General features: G+C 37.3%; 1 protein-coding gene across 1 annotated transcript in view; it reads right to left on the minus strand.

The window, feature by feature from the left end:
• Window positions 1-20,946, minus strand: part of col11a2 (collagen, type XI, alpha 2) — a 36,085-nt gene that overhangs the window by 13,264 nt on the left and 1,875 nt on the right. Inside the window, exons 2-27 of the mRNA XM_073812669.1 lie at window positions 15,146-15,307; window positions 14,458-14,668; window positions 13,915-14,077; window positions 13,708-13,830; window positions 12,615-12,713; window positions 9,263-10,036; window positions 7,597-7,725; window positions 6,215-6,436; window positions 5,058-5,111; window positions 4,704-4,745; window positions 4,165-4,227; window positions 3,919-3,993; window positions 2,851-2,937; window positions 2,691-2,747; window positions 2,531-2,584; window positions 2,376-2,429; window positions 2,088-2,141; window positions 1,932-1,985; window positions 1,643-1,696; window positions 1,422-1,466; window positions 1,235-1,288; window positions 1,057-1,101; window positions 871-924; window positions 437-481; window positions 272-325; window positions 103-147 (exon numbers count right to left, since the gene is read on the minus strand). Of these exons, the coding sequence (XP_073668770.1) occupies window positions 103-147; window positions 272-325; window positions 437-481; window positions 871-924; window positions 1,057-1,101; window positions 1,235-1,288; window positions 1,422-1,466; window positions 1,643-1,696; window positions 1,932-1,985; window positions 2,088-2,141; window positions 2,376-2,429; window positions 2,531-2,584; window positions 2,691-2,747; window positions 2,851-2,937; window positions 3,919-3,993; window positions 4,165-4,227; window positions 4,704-4,745; window positions 5,058-5,111; window positions 6,215-6,436; window positions 7,597-7,725; window positions 9,263-10,036; window positions 12,615-12,713; window positions 13,708-13,830; window positions 13,915-14,077; window positions 14,458-14,668; window positions 15,146-15,307 (2,873 nt within the window). The remainder of the gene's footprint in view (window positions 1-102; window positions 148-271; window positions 326-436; window positions 482-870; window positions 925-1,056; window positions 1,102-1,234; window positions 1,289-1,421; window positions 1,467-1,642; window positions 1,697-1,931; window positions 1,986-2,087; window positions 2,142-2,375; window positions 2,430-2,530; window positions 2,585-2,690; window positions 2,748-2,850; window positions 2,938-3,918; window positions 3,994-4,164; window positions 4,228-4,703; window positions 4,746-5,057; window positions 5,112-6,214; window positions 6,437-7,596; window positions 7,726-9,262; window positions 10,037-12,614; window positions 12,714-13,707; window positions 13,831-13,914; window positions 14,078-14,457; window positions 14,669-15,145; window positions 15,308-20,946) is intronic.

The raw sequence follows: 20,946 nt of genomic DNA on the forward strand, positions 1-20,946 counted from the left end.
GTACAAAAATACAGTTTATGCACAATTGATATTTACTTTGGGGACCCTTAAGGAGAAATCTAGTGAGCAAAGCAGTGTATTAAAATTATGCCATGAATTCACCTGATTTCCTTTGGTTCCACCAGGCCCTTCTTTTCCTGGATGACCCTGTGGGACAAAAAATAAATGGGACATAATTTAGGAAACATAATGCAAAGCCATGTACAATTGCTTTGAATAACATGCTTGTTTTTGAATAAATTACAGGTTAAAAACTCTGTCTAGAACTTACTGGAGGGCCATCAGCTCCGGGCATTCCTGGGAGACCTGGCTTTCCTGTGGGTCCCTGTTAGAAGACGGGAAATGACATCACTGTTATTGGGTAGGGCAATGGTATTAGAATAGCATCATAAAAAACATAATTGCTCATGTGTTGTGTGAATCATAAAAGACTCACTTTCTCTCCTGGTGGTCCAAGAGCACCCTGTGGTCCTGGCGTTCCCTGTTTCACAAAAAAAACATTAAGACTACATAACTTTCTCTCAAGTACTCAAGAAAAATCATTTGCCAAAAACTGAAGAATTTGGAGTTAACTGGTTATGTGGCTCTGACTTTAAACTGTAATATATGGTGGCCGACAGGGGTCAATGCACTGCAACGAAAGAAAATACATGCAAATAGATAAAACACCAGCAAATTAAGAAAACATCTTCATCAGTTTGACAACACATGTTGTTGTGAGAATTTGCAGTGTGTTTCTGTATTTGTTTGTGCGGCGAGAATCTGCTGATGAAGATGTTTTCTTAATTTGCTGGTGTTTTTTCCAGTGCAGTGACCCCTGTCGGCCACCGTAGTAATCAATTAAAAATTAAAAAAATTTTAATTGTTTACCTGTGTTCCTGGTGCCCCCTGCTGTCCTGGAGGACCTGGCTCGCCTTGTGGTCCCTAAAAAATGGAAAGAGAAAAAGAATGGATGGACAATGAGAGGAGATAATGTTGTTTTTATTTTTTTCATATAGGTTTGCTATTTTTACTATTTATGTTTTACATATGCCAATTATTTCATAATATGCTGACCAAGTTTCCTTTTGGACCATGAGGACCATCATTTCCACGAACACCCTGAGAGACAGATAAAATAGATAACAAATTACAGAAAGAAACATGTGTATTTTTGTGCACAAACACATCGTAAATTTAGTTTCTGATGATCGTATGTATTTTTTTTCAAGTTGTGCATTTAATAAATACTCACAGGAGGTCCTGGAAGTCCAGAGGGCCCTTTAGGCCCCAGCAATCCACGGGGTCCCTACAGAATAAAAGAGCAGAAATGGCTCATCAAAGACTTATAACATAAACTCATATCACTGAGCTTTATAGATTTACGTTACGTATGCTACCAGAATTATTTTTCCTGTGATAAAGTGCACAGAAACACTCACCGGTTCACCTGGAAGACCTCTGGGTCCGACCTCTCCATCATCTCCCTGAAATTGGTCAAGAAAAGGTAAAAAACAAGAAGAAACAGTGATGTCGAAAAAAGGAGGTCAGGGCATCACAGTTTTACATATTTTAGAGATGAACACAGACATTAAATTCAGTCACATCCCAACATACATTGACAAAGTTTACTGTAACACAAAAGTATAAATTTTGTAAATACCCTCTCTCCGTCTTCTCCAGGGGGTCCTGGGGGTCCCATTGCACCAGTCTGACCCTATACAAAAAACAGAAAACAAAAAATGTTATGGTTATGGATACTCCACATGAATTCTGGAATACATTCTTGGTCTTTTCTGCAAATGATATAAATGATGCTGCTTAGATTTTGGACCAAAGAAGATATGACACAAAGATTACCTGTAACAGTCTTTGTCCCAGAAGCAAAAGTCCTAGGAGGCACTAAGTTTTGTAACAGAGTTTATGATAAACCTTAATAAATAAGCACTTACGCGATAACCCTTATCACCAGGCAAACCAGGAAGGCCATCAAAGCCACGGTCACCCTATTATAGAAACATATAGTTGTAAATTAAAGATGCAGATACTCCAGATCATGAGCTGGACTATACATTAAGTAAAAAAATGCACATGATTTAAATGTGTACCTTAATTCCAGATTCTCCTGGCATTCCTCTTGCTCCATCAGCACCAGCACGACCCTGCAGGAGACATCAAATATAAACCAACTAGATTTTTTACTTTCTGGCTAAGTGATGCTACTTGCTCATGCAGGACTTCACCCCATTATGCTAAAGAGGTCTGTGCGGTTGCCAGATCATTGCTTGGTAGCTGTAAGGGTGTAATGGGGAGTTGCTAAGGTGTTCTCCAGGTTTAGCAACCACCATTGATAACAATTAAAGGAAGCACATTCAGAGCGACTTTACTAGACTCACCCTTCGACCAGCTTTGCCAGGAGGACCAGACATTCCTTGAGGACCTCTTGGGCCCTGAAGAGCAACAGAAGAGCAAAGGATGATCAATGCCTGAACAGTGTCTATTTATTAAATTATTGCTAAGTGTTCACATTAACATAAACGCAAGGCCTTACCTGTGGACCAGGGTCCCCGCCTTCTCCCTTAAAACCAGGACTTCCGGGCAATCCCTATTTAAGATTCAACAGAAATTAAAAACATAACAAGAAACATCTACAAATGGAAATTAACATCTCAGTCTGTTAACTAATAATGAAGTTAATACATTTTTCTTACCATAGGTCCAGGACGGCCAGTATAGCCCATTGGCCCAGATGGACCCTTCAGAGCAATCTAGTTAGGAGGAAATGCTATTTATTATACATTATGTACAGTCAACGTCAATGTCAAATAGCAAAAAATATCAAATTGTTGTTATATTATAGCAGCTTCTCACCCGGGCCTGAGACAGAATGGCCTGTACTTGGGCTTCCTGTGCGGAGGCGCTGGGCCCTTTTTCGCCACCACTCTGTCCAAAGCGGAACTACAGGAACATAAGACAAGTTTGGAAATCAATGAATTGACATTTACAGTAGGTACATTTTTAGTCTATTTTACTTTCAATGTGATTTTCCAAAAAAATGGCAAAGTTTTAAAACTCTTCTTTTGCCTGACCAGCCTACAGATTTTTAATGGTTAAGTTTAAGTTATCATTGCAGGATAGTGTCCAGATTTGTGCCTGTCAAATTGATAAGGGCCTAATCTTAAACTTTTTGATTCTGAAAGCATTTCAAGTCCAAAACGTATACAGACCAAATCAGAATGTTAGGCCTTAAGCACACCACCTTCCTCAAAGGTTTACAATCACAAAGCTGTTATCAGTTATTTAAAGGGGTCCTATTATAAGATTTTTTTTTAAAGACGTAAAATAAGTCTTTAGTGCCCCAGAGTGGTTATGAAAAGTTTTAATTCAAAATACCCCACATATAATTTATTATAGCATGTTAAAATTCCCACTTTGTAGGTGAGGGCAAAAATGTACCGTTTTTGTGTGTGTCCTTTAAAATGCAAATGAGCTGATGAAATGCAAACACTGATCACCATGATGATGGTTCACATGCTTGCAGAGAATGGTTTACCAAAATAAAGTTACTGGGTTGATCTTTTTCACATTTTCTAGGTTGATACAAGTACTGGGGACCCAATTTTAGCACTTGGAAAAAGTCAGATTTTCATGCTATGACCCCTTTAACAATTATTTAACCTAGACGTCTAGTGCCAAGATAAGTCTAAGTATCATTAAAGGGTTAAATACTAGTGCTGCACGATAAATTGCATGTGATTGTCATGCGCATATCATCAGTAAAGCCGGTTCCTTGTTTAGCAGTAAATTGCCATCACTTGCTTTCAGATAGGGCAGCATTTACTACACAAAGCCGTAGTTCCCTGACAAGTGTGTGCAATTATCATGCAGAGTTCATTACGCTGACCAAAAGTACACTAAACTGGATACAGAGATACTAACAGGAAGCATGACAGAAGTTCCTGGAGGTCCGGGGACACCATCTGCTCCAGGTAGACCAGCCTTGCCAGGAAAACCCTGTAGAAACACCCAATAGCACTGATTAGAAGGCTTTAGACTTTTGATTCTTACGAATTATTGAAAAACTGAGTTAAGTCAAGAGCACCTTTACCATTACATTTGCCTTTAACAACATCTAAAGTATGAACACAGAAAACTGTCAAAAACGTTTTGAAGACATATACTCACCCTTTCACCAGGATCACCAACAGAACCAGGTGGGCCACTAGGTCCTGCATTGCCAGGGAGACCCTAATGCAGATAGAAAGAATACTATGTAAACCTAAATATTAATTTATTCATTTTATAAAGTTAATTTTGCTAGCATTCTTTACTTTAGAAAGTGCATGAGCAACCTGAAAAATAAATGTTAGCATGATATTTCTATAGTTATATTCATGTTCCCTGTCACTTTAAAACTGGTTATTTTATGATGTGTATATATTTTATTTAAAGGCAAGCTTAGTCATCAGAGAGATTTGGCCATTTCTTCTCTGTAACTTACTTGACTGACTAGAAACAAGCTGCTATGTGGTGTTGACAAGATGGCCACCAAGAGACTTGAGATCGATTTTTAATAAGTACTGTCTATACACAGTAAGTACAGTTAGTCTGTATCTTTAGAAAGTAAGGTGATTTTATATTGTTTGTTCTGAGGGCTAGCAATGCCAAGTCATAAGAAATCTATAAAAAAATAAAAAAAAAACATTTAGGAAGGATGTACATACTGCTGGTCCTTCTGGTCCAGGTGGTCCTTCAATTAGCATGCCCTGTGAGAGAAATACAAATATTCTTTTTTAAATAACATTCATACTGATTAAACAAACCTGTAACTAGAATTGTTTATTCAAACTTTTAACAAAAAGCCTACTATAATTTTTTTTTTTTTTTTGTTATAGAAAAGTCTCAAATTGTTCTAGTAGATATTAATGGGATAATTAATGGCGCCCTCTGGTGGCCTGGATGAATGACACATCTAAACAGATGCAGTGGTTGCTTTGCTGTAACTTTAGCCTTAACTCAAATGCGAACTCTTATCATAGTTGGATAATGTTTAGATTATAAAAGTGACTAATGCTTACAGGTTCAAGGACAGCAGGCTCTCCTTTCTCTCCTTTCGTTGCTCGAAAAGAAGCCTGAGGAAAACAAATATGTAACCCAAAACAGAAACCCGTCAATACAAAATATCTGAAAAAACTGACCATATATAAACGTTATGAAATAATATTCAAAGAGGAAAGCATATCTTTAAATGTCAAAATCTGATTGAAACTGCCCACTGAGATGATTCTTCATATTGAGTCAGGCAGACAAGAATCTTCCTTCTTTAGTGGCACATTTCAATCACAGAAATTGTTTAGCATGTATTGCAGGGTTTTCACTTACTTAACAGATATTTCTGTGGTCTATGCAATGTTTTATTACATAGATACTTACTGGAGGTTTACACTCTCAAAGATATAATTCAAATTGATTTGCATATCCGGACATCCACAGCTTTAGCCTAGGATGAACTATACTGTTTCTAAGCATTGAACACCCACCTGCTTTAAAATCCTTTTGGAATATACAGCACATAAGACATCCCATAATGCACTGGGACACCTAAATTACTACTATAATCTATGGCATCATGGTTTGATATCACCTTAAATGCTTGCTGAGCTGAAGCAAATGTTTAGAAATTCCACTTATCTGTTGGTAAGAGGGTACCATGAACTGGGAAACTAAAGCAACTAGTACACATTTTTATATATATATCCAGATAACCCACTAAAGTCAGTGCAGGGTCTCTTCCAGGACAATGCGTTCTTTAATGCTGATCAAGAACTGATGAAATTCGTCTTTAGTCTTAAATCAGAACAGCCGAGTCAACCAATACTGATGGTGCTTCAGTGAAATAAGCATTATATGTAGACTTGCAGAAGATTCTCACATTGATATGTTTCAATAAGACTCTGTGTTTAAGTCCTCCAGGAATGAGGCTTGCAAGCAGGGAAACTATTTTTTTGTTGGTGCAGGGTTTCATTTCCTAAAACATAACTCAAACCAAACTTGACTTAGTCTGTGTAAACACTAACCTCAAATTTGCGACTTTAAAACTTTAAGTGTGAGAAGTTGAATTCAAATATTCTTCCCAATACCTCTGCAAGTTTCACATATAAAGCTATAGCAAATTCAGATTCAGCTTTTCTCAAAGCTTGAAAGTGAATTTGCTGGAAAGCGCAGGGTAACTTACACCTCCCTCATCTGTCACAGCGGACAGGGCGGGACCCAGGGTGTCTTCTGCCTTGGTTTCAGAGATGGGCTCGATGTAGTCCTTGTAGGAATAGTCATACTCCTTCATTCCAAAATCGCCTGTTATGTACTCATCAGTGAAGGGCTCGTCTGGCGTATGAGACACCTCTTCACCACCTGTCTTGGCCATGTCAAGATCCTCGACTGGCGCAGGCTCATCAACCTGGGATGTACCATTGGGAGCAGAAGGTGTGGCGTGGATGGTGATTTAAGAAGTGAGAGAAAGATGGAAGAATTGTTGATGTGATGGGATAGAAATAGACAGAGGAATATAGAAAGATGGAGCACAGAGGCAAAGTAATAAATCTTACCTGATTTCAATACAGATTGAAATTTAGGCAAGTGAGACACACATTCACACATAAGATAAAGGCACATGCTAACACACACGCACATACTCACAGTACACAATCTCATATAACTAAAACAGCAACTTTTACAATAAAAAACCATCAAAGGTACTTGTCTTCTACTTGGACCATTTCTCTGTGCCCATTACATTAAACGAAGCACTAAGCTTTTAAGCCAAAATGTATGACCATAGATTTGAATGTTGTGCAAATGTAATGATGATTTCTTTTAAAAATGGGAGCACAGTTTCTTACCATTTTTTTAGTAGCCTACTGTTGACCCAACATCTTACTTTAAACTTACAGTCCATGTACTGTAGACAGTCCATTTCTTTTCTAAAACATGTAATTTATACTTGAGTACAAACCTTCAGAATGTCTTTTGCAGTTGGCTATTTCATCACTTACAGTAAAATTACTGAGTGCCGCTGGTCGGTAATACCTTGCTTCCCAAAATATCTCATTCTCCATAGAAGCTGTCTAGAAATGAATGCATGCTATTCATTCCATATTTGTACCATTCAGTGTGATTCCCATTTCTCAAGATTTCTGTTCTTATGTCAAGAGAAATTTTCTTAAATAAGAATCACAAAAGAATAGGTGATAAAACGGATGCTATGCATTTATTTTGCAGATATGTATAGCACATATCATGGCACAAGTGGCTGCAGAATTGTTTATTATACGAAGCTGTTAAAGCTGCAATGCGTAACTTTTGCCTCTCTTGGCAGAGCGTCACCGTGCGTCACTCCCGAATAACAAAAATGGGCAAAGAGGCAGACAGGGGACGGAAGCTGATGTGCCTGGTTGCTGAAACCACCGCAACGGCAATCACCTGTCACTCAAATTAACCCAAAAAGTTATGGATTGCAGCTTTAAGGTAAGTTTACAAAGGCTGGTCTCACCTCCAGAGTAATTTAACACTGAGTGTCAGTTCTTCATTTTGCTAAGATGACTTATGGGTGTGGTTTACCTTGTTACTGGTTTCTTCATATCCATTGAGCTCTTTTTCTGGCTGTGGCCCCGCCTCTTCTTCTATTGGGTCATAATAATCAGTCTCTGTGGGGGTGTGGTCAGCCTCTGAGTAAGCAGGATCTACATCCTGATTGGAGGAGGCCAAGAGGTGGGTGGGTTTGAGAAGGAGGTAAGCAGATTTGAATGGGAGATTGATTAGTATAAATAAAGCAGAGAGAGAGGAAATCAATGCGATTTTGCCAAGACCCATTGCTCTCGAATAAAATAAGTAAAATCAGAACAGGAAACCTTCGCAACTGGAATCAAAAATCTTGATATAAACCTTTATATTATAAAGGCTTATATTGATCAGCAAGATTAGCTGTCCCAGATAGATTTTCCTTTTTATCAGATTTGTTTTGATGAGCCACATTGCCATGTCAACTTGAAGTCAAGTTGGTTTTGACTTTTTGACTTCACAGTTGTTGATGTTAGCGTCGATGGGCATTACCATTGACACAACACAGAAACAAATAATAAACACGTTTTTTGACATTTTTCCACAATTTACGACTGAGCGCAGCTTCACAGTGAAGAGATTTTCTGTGAAACGGCATGTCTTGCGTATAATTAAAATATTATTGAGAGGACAGCAAATTACAACACATACAAAAGAAACTGAAAACAGAAAGTTTGAGAGGGAAAAGAGTCGTTGTGTCATGTGTAACATTGAGCCTAAGGGGTTGTGTACACCAAAACTTTTACGCCCGCGGCCGGCGCATGTTTTCAATTGTTTCCAATGGAAGCTCGGCGTTTTTCAAATAAGCCAGCAGCGAGCGGGTTTTTTCCGCGCTGAAAACCGGCGCTCGGCGGTTTTCACGCGCTCGGCGCTCAGAGTCTAGAGTTGAAAGAGATTCAACTTTGGGAGAAAAGCTCCGCTCGTCAATGTCAGTTCTCACACGGCCGCCCAATCACAGTGGAGCAGGGGCGGGACATTACCACAGCAACCAACCGGCTCGCAGCTGAAGTATCACAGCTATCGAAGCGCTCAGCTGATGAAAGCTGGCACTCAGCTGAAAAACAGCTGGCATTCGGCGTCCTCAAGGCGTTTTCAGACGCGTTTAAAAGTTTTGGTGTACACAGCCCCTAAGACTTCGATATGTGGGACCCTTAACACATGCTTTAACTGGTCTACTTTCTACATCTACCCGAGTTAGAGATCTGTAAGATTGGAGTAAAAGAATATAAAATGAAAGACAGATAAAAGACTGCACAAACAGCCATGTTACAGTCTGTACCGCTTATCATATTCGTCCTATGATCACTCGAGATCATTTGATATATGAAAGGGTGGAGGAGATCCAGAAGGTCTGTATGTCACCAACCTCACAGCTGGTCTTGGTGTTACTCTCTGGTTTCCAGATTGGATTTTAGCTAGTTTCAAGTAAGTGTAGTTAATGTCAAATGTAGACCAAAATAAATCATATTGCCTGGTTTAAAATGTTTTGTTTAAAACCAAAGATGCAGACCTGAAAGGACCATCTAGGACCACATTCATAAAATTCTCAGAGTATGTGTTTCATTGAAGACAAATTTCACTACTTTGAGATATTTCATGAATGCATTCCTGAACTGATGAGGTTGGAAATACAGCTCTGGAAAGCCAACGTAGGCTTATTTTGTACCTGTTGATAACGATTGGTTGGTTTCTTCTTGGGTATTTCTGAAGAGATGCTCGTGCCGCTCACAACAGCCTTGCCGAAGGGCGGGAAATTTTTGGAAAGCGATTTGAAGTTATTGCCATCCAGGACCCTGGGCTTTGAAGGATTGGGCAAAGGCGCAGGTGCGGGTTTGTAAACAAAAGGTTTCTTAGTGACGGATGCTACTTTGACCTTCTCTACAACAGTTTTGGTCACTTTATTCTTTGGTGGGACTGGATTAGCTTTAGCTTTGACAATCTCAGTTTTCACGGCTTTAGCCTCGCTAGGCCCAGTTTTGGTTACTGAGGTCTTTTTGGCTGTTTCTGATTTCTTTACTATTGTTACTTTGCTCACTGCTGCCTTTTCAGTCTTTGCTGTTTTCACACCATTGCCGTTCGTCTTTTTGTCTGCAACTGTTTTGCCATTACCATTAGCCGCCTTCCCATTGGCACTGCTACCAGCTTTAGCTTCTCCATTGACTTTTACTTTACTATTGCCATTATTATTTATTTTTTTGTCCCCATTGTCGCTGGCTTTCTTTTGGTTGCCATTCTTTGGAGCTGGTGTTGCTTTCGGTTTGGGTGCTGATTTGGTGGGTGTGATTTTGGAGAGCAAGATAGGTTTGGCCTTGCCGAGTTTGGCAGATGGGGTCGGGTTTGTTGAAGAAGGCTTGGCTTTAGCTGGTTTAGCTCCTGGCTTTGCAGATTTGGGAGCAGCAGTAGGTTTGGTTGGGGTTTTTCCATTGTTAGCCTTGCTGCCCTAATTGATGAATATGTTTTGTTTACGAAGTTACGTTGTGGAAATGGAAAGGACAGAAAGACAGTGGGTGGGATTGAAAGCAGTGGGGATGGACAGAAAAAAGAGAGAGACAAACAAGTTGGTGTTTGACAACAGAATTATTTAAGATTACTGGCTCTTGAACAAATGAGATCTTATTGGCATTACTGGATACAGTAAAATGTTAATTCAGATTAAATGGTTCACATAGTAACTATACAATGAGATAAAATTTAGTTGATCTGCTCCAGTGAAGATAAAGAATTTAATACTGTTTATTTCCAATAATGCCATTCTCCACATTAAAAAGCAGCATGTTGTGCACATGGGGACGTGATGCTCTGGGACACTGGGGTGAAATATGCTTCAGTAAAGCATTCAGTATTAAATATGATGCATGGCTGGTACACTGTGCTTTCCAACAGCACAGAAAGAGAAAGAGAGAGAGAGACAGTGAGATTAAAACAGAAGCAGCTAGAAAAGCATATTAATCATTTAAGATAGTAATGTCAGACCATTGTAAATACTTCACAATGTAACAGAAAGTCAATTCGTTAAATATCAACAAGAACAGAACAGTAGCAACAATACAAACACTAGCATAATATCATATATAATCAACAATTACTAATATTCATACTAATATTATTATGTATATTAATCATTGTGAAGAATGATTGGTCTAGATGAGGCAAGCAGAAAATGCCAGAGCATAAAATAGGCATATTAACTCAAAACTACACATACTAACCTAAATATAACTAGAGAAAGTTAACACTTACACTAAAACCCAAACTAACTTGTTCTCTTTAAAGAAAATATTGTGTACAAACTAGCTTAAGTCAACAAGGTAAAAGTACACCTAAGAAGTAAAACCTGAAGAAAAAAAAGTACACCTGAAGAAGTAAAGAGATGAATATACAAACACATGGACACAGACGGCTTGTAATATAAAAAAACAGATCAGAGTGACACAAGACACAAGAGATGTTGTGTAACTCAACAGGTGAAATGTGAAAACATGCAAGTAAATGTAAGAATAATACCAAGATTTAGGGAAAACTGATGGCATGCAATTATTATACAAATAAAGTTGTTATACTTTAAACTATCAGGCACGTGAGCTATTTAGCATGACCAAAAACAACACAATGACCACACTTACGCATATGTAAATTAAGATGAATCCATGTGGTTATATTAATAATGTATGCATCATAAAAATAATTTACAGCCAATGTGTTCTGCAAAATGTAACTGTGTGGTATCAAAGAAACATACTTGAATTGAAAGAAATTGATAAATTAATATAAGTAATAAGTATACTATAGTATATAGTATATTTATAAGTAAATGTAAGAACCGTAAAAATCTATTGACCTACATTTGCAAAGTGATTATGAAAAGATTGCATTTCGATGTTGAGTAGCCTCACTAAAATGCAAAAGTTGCCAATCTATAATATGTTTTCACAGGAAATTTGTAAAAGAAAATTAAGCAGAAGATGCATGTAAATGTGGTCATTAAAAAACATAGATTAAATCTTCAATAATTAAAAACATTTCTAATATAATTCATAGTATACTAAAGTACTAAAACTAGTTGTTCAGAAATGCTTTTGTGCAGAGCTGTTGGATTAACACAGTGCAACCATGATCTTCTGTGTGTGTGCTTGTGTGTGTGTGTGTGTGTGTGTGTGTGTGTGCGTGCGTGCGTGCGTGCGTGCGTGCGTGTGCGTGTCTGTCAGATGTGCCTCCAGTGCCCCTTAGTCCACATACACACAAACATGTTTCACCAACAAACATTTTGACACATGTACATATATATGACAACAAACAACAAGAAGGTAACAAACAACATCAACATATTGTTTACGGGTGATGTGACGAGGTGAAACGGGGGTTGTATGGAAAGAGGTGGGACATTACATCACATTAAACATGAGATAGAAGTAAACAGAAAAGAGAGGATGAATGTAGTTATTTATAAAAGACTTTATGTTTATATTTCCTTTGTCCAATTATGACATCATTCAATTATGACATCATTAAATATCGGCATCTTTCAATTGTGACATCACTTAGTTGTGACATTATTCAGTTATGTCATCACTCAATTTTGACATCACTCAACTAAAACATCATTAAATTGCAACATTTTTCAAATGTGACATCACTTAGTTGTGACATCATTCAGTTATGACATCACTCATCCATTATTTCAGCACTTGCAAGGCAGCACTTAATCAGACATTCAAGTTTGCTTTTAAATACTTCAGTAATTCATCCCTAAACACTTAATGTAGATATTCCAGTCTTATATTAACTGTGCAATCAATTCTGTCTCTTTGAAAACTTTATATTTTTAAAAAAACAAATTCTTAATTTAGTAAAAATGCTGTACAAATAAAATGATTTTTTTGCATAGTATCTCTTCTGCTGCCCTGCAAGCCCCAGCATTTCTTCTGGAAATTCCAAACTTTTTTCTTATTCTATTTTCTTATTCTTTTCTTCATCCTCCCTTTATCAGTTCACTCCATTCTCAATTTCTCCCTCTTTACCTGCTCAGTGAGGGTCTCTGTCGGGATGGAGGGAGGGGCGGACTGGGTGGGAGGGGCTTGTGTAGTTTCTTCATGATAATAGGGGTATTCATAATCATCCTGCTCTTCATCAAAGAGACATGAGAGGAATCGAGAGAAAAAGGATGAGATAGAAAGAAAGAGAGCGAGAAGCCAGAGGAAGAGAATGTGAGTGACAGCTAGAGGATGTAGCAAATGACAGTAAACACAGAAGTCTTTAGAAAGTGAGAGTAAACTAGGAAATTATAGGAAGAGAGAAGATTGAGGGACATATAGAGTGAGATGCAGAAGCTAGGAATAAGAGTCTTAGCAAAGGTAAGATAAAAGCATTATAGTTTTCATTTGTTCATAAAACAGATATTACTGCATTACTGCAACACACCGAGAACTTCAATGAACCAGAAAACAAATGCATTCATCTTAAAGGGTTTGCTTATTTGTAAAAACTCACAAAAGTTCATTTTTAAGTTGTCAAATACATTTTCAGCAGATAAATGTAGTCTATATAACATTTTCAGTCTTTTTCTTATGAATGTTTTGTTCTCCATAAGAGAAAGTCTCATGAAAGAAATAAAGCAACAGGTGCTGAGGAGAAAATCTTCCTGTGTTAGGACACAAAACTTTGATGTCGTGGAAGAGCTGTGGATGTATGAAAATACGTAGCGGAGGGTGTAATGAGGGGCTTTGTATATGTCAAATATAATACTAATGCTTTTTTTTGGAATTTACATAAACATGTTTTTTGTGTAAGTAAATGTATTCCCTGATATATGTAACATAAATAATTGTTTGTGCATTCTGATGTGAGATGCATTTGTGAGCAACATTCATTATATATTATATCAGTTCATGAACTTCTCAAAAACTCTTAAAGTCAAATACAACCGCAGCCTTAAAATATAATTATAAACAATTGAATAAAAGCAAACATTGTTTTGTATTTCTGTTTATGCACGAGCACACATTTAGTGACAAATGAGATGCTTTGAAAGATAACTATTCTAAATAAAAATGTATCTCACATCAGGACACTATCTTTCCTATTGAGAAACCGAAGATGTGTTGTGGTACTCACATAGGTGTTTGGGTCCTGGGACTGAACCTTGGGCAGCGGAGAGTCACAGTCAGGGCTGTAGTGCTCACAGAAGTCATAAGCAGCCTGAGGGTTGGATGCGATCAGCAGTTGCTGGATGTCACCCTGGAAGCAACCAAAGATAAACAAACTATATTTGTGAGCACCAAAACTTCCTTAAATACAACAATTTGGGTAGTTCTTCCGGACCTGGAAGACCTCCTCGTCCAGCAGACGAGCCCCAAAGACAGTGATGCCCTTGTTATCCAAGATAGGGTTGTTGCTACGAGGCAGAGCTTTGGTTATACGTTTTTTGCAGTCCAGGATCAGTGTAACATTCTTCTTCTGGACAGAAATGGCAATGCGGTGCCACCTATGGGATGTAGGAAGTATTACAAGTATTTGTTAGTGACAAAATGTATATATTTTGGCAAACGTTTTTCATCCAAAGCAACTTAAAGTGTATTCAAGTTATACTTTTTTAACAGTATGTGTTCCTTGGGATCAAACCTGTGATCTTTTTTGCTTTTAATGCAAATCTACCAGTTGAGCTAACAGGAACAAATGTGATATTATTGTAAAATTATTATTAGGCCACATTGCATTGCATTTCTGAATAAACAGCATCATACAGTACCATTCAAAATTGTTTATTTATTAAATATAAACTGTACATTTGTGAAATGCATAGACTCTAGCACATAAAGGAATAAAAACACAGATGGTTAGATGGGGTTTGGGTCGGTTACTGACTTGCCGTCTGCCAGGTTGAGCCCTCGGAACAGTGGGTAATCTTCTGGGGCAGGTTTGCGATTTTGGTCCTCGTAAAGAAAGATGGGCGAGCGACCCAACTCCACACCCAGCTGCTGTACACCCTGCTCATTGTAGATGGACAGGAGGAAGGCCTGAAGACCAGCTTTGGGCTTTACCAAGGTCATGATGGAGAAGTTCTCCGGGAAACGTCCTAAGATAAAAGAAAACCGAGTTGAAAAACATGAAAATAAAAACCCTTTATTTAACTTTAAGCATTTTTTGAATGTTTCATGGTTCAACGATCTAAGTGAAAATTATTGTGGAGTTTAAAGGACTGAGAAAGAGATGAAGGATTTAATACAAGGATAAATGTTAGAGAAAATGTATACAGTCTGGTGTAAGCACATAATTCATGACTGAACCTGTATAAATTGTAAACATAAAACTACCACTTCCAGGATCAAACCAAAGTTGGTATTTAATGTTAACTGTGCAACCATCTCATATGCTGCTGAAAACCTCTTATCTGGAGTAATTGCATGCTTGGTACCCAAATGATTTACATGCAACCCAGTAATCTTTCTAAGCATAACAGAACTACATCCAAAAAAAGAAAATGCAAAAAATGACAAACAAACTAAATGATCAGCTTCAACTATTATCACAAGATTATATTGAAGGGTGGCACCTGAGAAGAGTTGTTTGGTGGGAGCAGAGATCTGAGCTTTCTTGGTGATGCGGTAGGCATGATCAGGTGTGCCGGCCCGGCGTGAGGTACAGAAACCAGGAACCTTTTGAACACCTTCAGGAAGGGAAGGCAACTGCAGCACCCGCAAAACATTTACTGGATCTGAAAGTTAAAAAAAAACAAGATTTAACTTAAATGAAAGGTGCACTTTTTATTTCAGCATCATGCAAAGGTTTTGGTTACCAACAGCACTGTAAAAATCCTCAGTTCATAGTCAACCATGATTTATTTATCTCACAAGCAAACTATGAAAACAGTCAAATGATATCAACATGTCGGCCCCACATGAGATGACCCACTTTGTGTAAAACTGCTTTTATTAGACTATGGATACATTTTCATCTCATTTAAATGAACATCACTTTAAAAAATATTTTTAAGCAATAGATATGTTTTTAAAGAGGGGCATATTACTGTTTAATTCTTCATTCGGGATATTTATGCATTTATTTAATATTGGGAACTATAGTGACATCTGAATCTCAAAACTAACTCAAATTTTGTATTTGAGTCTAAACCCTGCAAAATAAAATTCAGACATGCACTTGTTCTGCAAACATCATTTTACATGACTGAAAATGTTCAGAAGTGCCCATTATGCAATGAAAAGGGTAGCTGAAACAGATGTTGAATCTTTCAACATTGCCTCACACAGTCAGGCTTTACATCTATACGTCTATTTTCATCTTATTATTACACTTGGCAGCTCTAATGGTCTTTATGGTATTCAAGTACATTCGGATACCATCTGTTTAGTCCACTGTATGCACCGCTTAATGCACATTATTAACTGTCTAAACTTATCCTACACTCTGTAACCAGCATTTATCTATTTGCAATACCTATTTGAGGTTAGGCATATTTAGCTCTGATCCCAGCCCAACACATTTGTCTTTCCATTTAAACGAGTAGGGTTGATTTTTCTCTTTGCCAGTATTTTTGGTCCTTCTAACCACAGTGACCAAAGTTTGGTTTGTGTAGTTACCACAATGGTGTGGTCAAGTCATTTCAATTCAACATATCCATCTTGCAGACAAAATAAATGCATGCTACTTATGTAAACCGATTAGATTGTGTGTCCACAGTCAATCATGTAAAGAAACAAAATGACAGACAGATCGATCTAAATGACATCATAAACAATAGGATGTCCTTAAAGTTTGGTGTGCAATCTTTAAGTCTGAGGTTCAAGAGTGCAGAGGGAGCGAGCGAAAGAGAGATTTTTAAAGTCTCTAGTCACTGTATCAGTTTACCAGAAGTCAACATGTACAATGTATGTCACTGTTCCAGACCTCAGCCACATCATCATATGGACACAAGACCTTTCCAGCTCTAAAAAGCTAAAACGGGGAGGATTTCCAAAACAATGTAGAACATTTCCCTGCATTAAAATGTTTATGTTACAGCAAGTGTAGGAAGTAGAACTATGTGCAGTGATAAATGTAAAAACATTATACTGTAAGCAGTATATTATGTATTACATTTAAGTATAACTATTACAAATAAACTATTGCGGCTTTTTCTCCAAATCAGGAATTGGTCTCCTAAATGCTGCATCTGTAACTACATTTTAGGTGTCTTATTTAATTGTATTTAATATAACTGTAAGTAAAAAATAGCAAAACCCTCCAAATAAGCCACACAATAGGACATTAAAGACATAAATAAAGACATTAATCTGTTTTGTAGTGAGAACAATACATTATACAAAAAAATGCAATACAAAAGGGTGAAAGGGATAGTTCACCCAAAATTCTGTCATCATTTTCTTACTTTCATGTTTTTACAAACCTGTAGCTATAAATGTCTTTTATCTTATGAACACAAAGAAAGATATTTTAAGGAATATTTGTAACCAAATCAATCATGAGCACCATTCACTTCCATAAAAGAATACTATGGAAGTGAATGGGGCTCATGAATGGTTTGGTTCCATACATTCCTCAAAATATCTTCCTCCATTTTCATCAAAACAAAGAAATGTATACAGGTTTGAAACAACATGAGAGTGAGTAAATGATAACAAAACTTTCATTTTTGGGTGAACTATCCCTTTAACCCTTTAAGTATTGCATTTTTTTGTATAATTTACTGTTCTCACTACATGATGTTGATGTCAAATCCCAACCACATGAGCAATAGTGATAAATCATATGCTATATAAAAAATAATGATAATTGGGACGGTTATTAATTCTGCTAAGTAGTTTTCACATACTTTAAAAATACATTATACATTTTTGTATATACTGAAGGTTTAATTGCATCTAACAGGAACGCTAGAAATATATATTGTAAAATGTAAAAAAAATCCTTCAACATTCAAAACTCAGCGTGGCTTGTAGCTTTCACAACCCGCTCAAACAAACACTGTGTACTCACACAGACCACAAACCAGGAAACAAAAGACCCTACAGTTTTCCACACAGTGATCCATTAACAGTCAAGGTGACCCCAACATTTCTGAACGGATTTCCACCATCAATAATGACTACAGTACAATGAAGGTGAGAGAACATTCCTGAAAATCCAAGACTGGAATACTCTATCTTCTCCTTGACCCTTGGGTCTCTACTGTCTCCTCTCCATCTTCAAATGAATGTGTTAAATACCAAGCCGGACCTATCTCATGACACCTTGACCTTTCAACTCTCACCCTCAATTTCTCACAAAGATGCTCTTGTTTATAGTCAAAGAAAAAGAGATTGAGGATGATAAACAAAAAAAGAAGTTTTAACATTTATGAATGATAAAAATATGCACCTGCTAAACCTCAATGACACAAAACTTGAAAAGATGTAAAAGACATGAAGATAAATCCATCACACTGTCTGGATCAGTCTCTCCGCCAACCACAACAGTTAGGCGTGCATGTACAGGCCTGTCCGGAGGTTGTAATTTAGATCATCGTTCTCTGTATTTATGATGTATTTATAATACACAGGCTACTGTGCCATCATACCGACTCCTGGCATAATGTAGGCTTACAGACATATATCTCAAACATGCATTTAATGTTCATGGATTGCCAAGCATGTCATTGTGGTTGAGGTTTTCTGATCTTCAAAAAAAAGGTTATAAAAATGAAGAGCTTAGATGCAAAACCCTCCAAGTGAGTCTGACATTTTTGCATTTTTTATCACTCCTAATAGATTTTTAACAGAGACGACGTTTAGCGGCTTTTGCATCTGAGCTTCTCAATTGTTTATGAAGGTTACTTGTGAACCATGAGCTGGTGTATTTGTGCCTTGAAATGGATTTACTGACAAATGTAGTCTTAAATGAATGGTAAACAAATTGTATGCCTGATATTCAGTGCCACGTATCTGTGTGGTTCAGTACAGTATATGAGTAAGTGTGGGCACATCGGGTGCCTCTTATTGGCACTGTCAGGATGGGTAAACTGACCGCAGAGCCGCTGTATTAAACATCACATAAGCTAAAAAAGATTGAGAACAAACCCACCACAGCTACTGTATACACCCTTCACTTTAAACCATAGTATATTAACTATTCAGAGAAGAAAAATAATGTATACTTAACTATGAAGCAAATTAAACAAAGTACCTATTAATGACATTTCAAGAGTACAGTAATAGTAAGAAGTTGACACCCTAAACTTGCTTCTGCACATGTTGCTATTTTGGGACTTGCAAAAATGTGAATGTTTGCAGTGTTTTCTTTAATTTACTCTATGAAAAGAAAATGCTAAATGGTCCTGATTTAAGGCAAAAACAAGCACACAGCAGCCCATTCAATGTAAAGCAGCCATACATTACACTACACCATTCCTCTCACTTTCTACAATAAAGGAAATCCTCTCGGATGCTTTTTTTTTGGGGGGGGGGGTGACAACAAGTTATTAAATCTTTCATTGACTTCATCTGATCTGAGATTAGTTTGTATAAACTTAAAATTCAAACGATGAAATCGAAATTCCCTGAGAAAAAAATCAAGCCAGACTAGAATGATGAGGGTGCTTATTATGTGTTTAGATGTGGTACTGCCGAGTTAAAAAGTTTGAACAGATGTTGGGCCCCCTTGTGGTTTAGATGTCTACAACATTCCACAAAAATTTTAAAATACAGAAATTATATGTAAGCAACATCGGCTGTAACAAATTTGGTAAAGACATTTACATTGCATGTTTTAGAAGCTTTCCAGTATAACCAGCGCTGGGCACAAAAAGCACTGGAGAGATCCAGTCATCTATTTTAAGTGTTTGAATCCAAGTAAACCATTACACCAACCGTCTATGACCTTCTGAAGGTAAAACAGAGAGAGAAAGAACCCATTCCAAAATGGGCATGTTAAGGCACAATGACTAAATATCTCTCTCAAACCACAAAGCTGCTCTTCTTTAACCAGAGCAACAGTTTTATTGTCAGCAAAGCCATTTGTGGATGTGTGAAGCTTCCTACATTGCTCATACTGTGGTTAGAATGTGGAAAAGTTCCTACAACTGGAAACATTAGGTCTGGAGTGATGCTACAGATATCCAAGTAATATTGAATGTATTGAAAGATATTATTACACAGTGCTTTGATTTTCGCCAATCTCGACATTCCAAAGTTTTATCCAATTTAAAGCATTGTTTTATTCCGGATAAATGTATACATAAATGTATAAAGTTACAGTTTTCATCATGAACTATAGATTCAGATACAGTTCTGCAAAGCTAAGTGGTTGTCAAGGTGTTGCTATGCAGTTGCTAAGTGTTCCAAGTGTTTTAAATGTGTTGATATGGGATGTTCTGAGTAGATGCTCAATATCTTAAAGGAATAGTCTACCCTTTTGTCATATTAAACTATGTTATTACCTCAACTTATACAAATTAATACATATCTATCTTTTTTCAATGCGTGCACTGTACAGCGTGTTGTGAATGTGTTAGCATTTAGCCTAGCCCCATTCATTCCTATGGTACCAAACAGGGAAGCCACCAAACACTTCCGTGTTTTCCCTATTTAAAGACTCTTACATGAGGAGTTATACCAGTAAGTATGGTGCCACAAAATAAAACTTTTTTTTGGTACCATAGGAATGAGTGGGGCTAGGCTAAATGCTAACACATTTACAATGCGCTGTACAGTGCACGCATTGAAAAAAGATAGGTATGTATTAATTTGTCTAGGTTGAGGTAATAACATAGTTTAATATGGCAAAAGGGTAGACTATTCCTTTAAGTCAAAAGCAAGTCTCTATGCCATTAGCATGTCCAGATGGCCAAAAGGGTCCCTGGGCCCCCAAACTTGCTACAGGTGGTTAGAAAAAAAGATTAGGAATGAAAGTAACAAACACTGACAAGCGGTATTTCATGAAACCACAAAGCCTGATAGACACACCTGTAAGGACAGTCTTTTCTCACGTGCTATGAATATACACTCGAATATTCTGGGCATTTCCTTCACACACAGTAGCTCCATTCAGCCCCGTGTCCTGCTAAGGGCGAGTGTGTTTTGGTTAACAGAAGTGAGACAGACTGCTCTTTGAGAGCTCTGCCTTTGAAATGAGGTTGGAGGAACATCCATGTTAAATAAATATTCCCCGCCTAAAATCACAGCGCTCTCAAAAGTCTGCTGTCTATTAGGCTCCTGCTGGTGTGACTTCAACAACCAGAAGCATTTTAAGCAAGCTTACTTAAATACAAGTTACTTTGTTCTTGAAAATCAGATAATGCTGAACCATTATGAACAATAAACAAAATTGGTTTGCATGGTCCAGCTGTTATTGTAAATCAAA

The sequence above is a fragment of the Paramisgurnus dabryanus genome, chromosome 19 (assembly GCF_030506205.2).
Source record: "Paramisgurnus dabryanus chromosome 19, PD_genome_1.1, whole genome shotgun sequence".
In the NCBI taxonomy this organism is placed as follows: Eukaryota; Metazoa; Chordata; class Actinopteri; order Cypriniformes; family Cobitidae; genus Paramisgurnus; species Paramisgurnus dabryanus.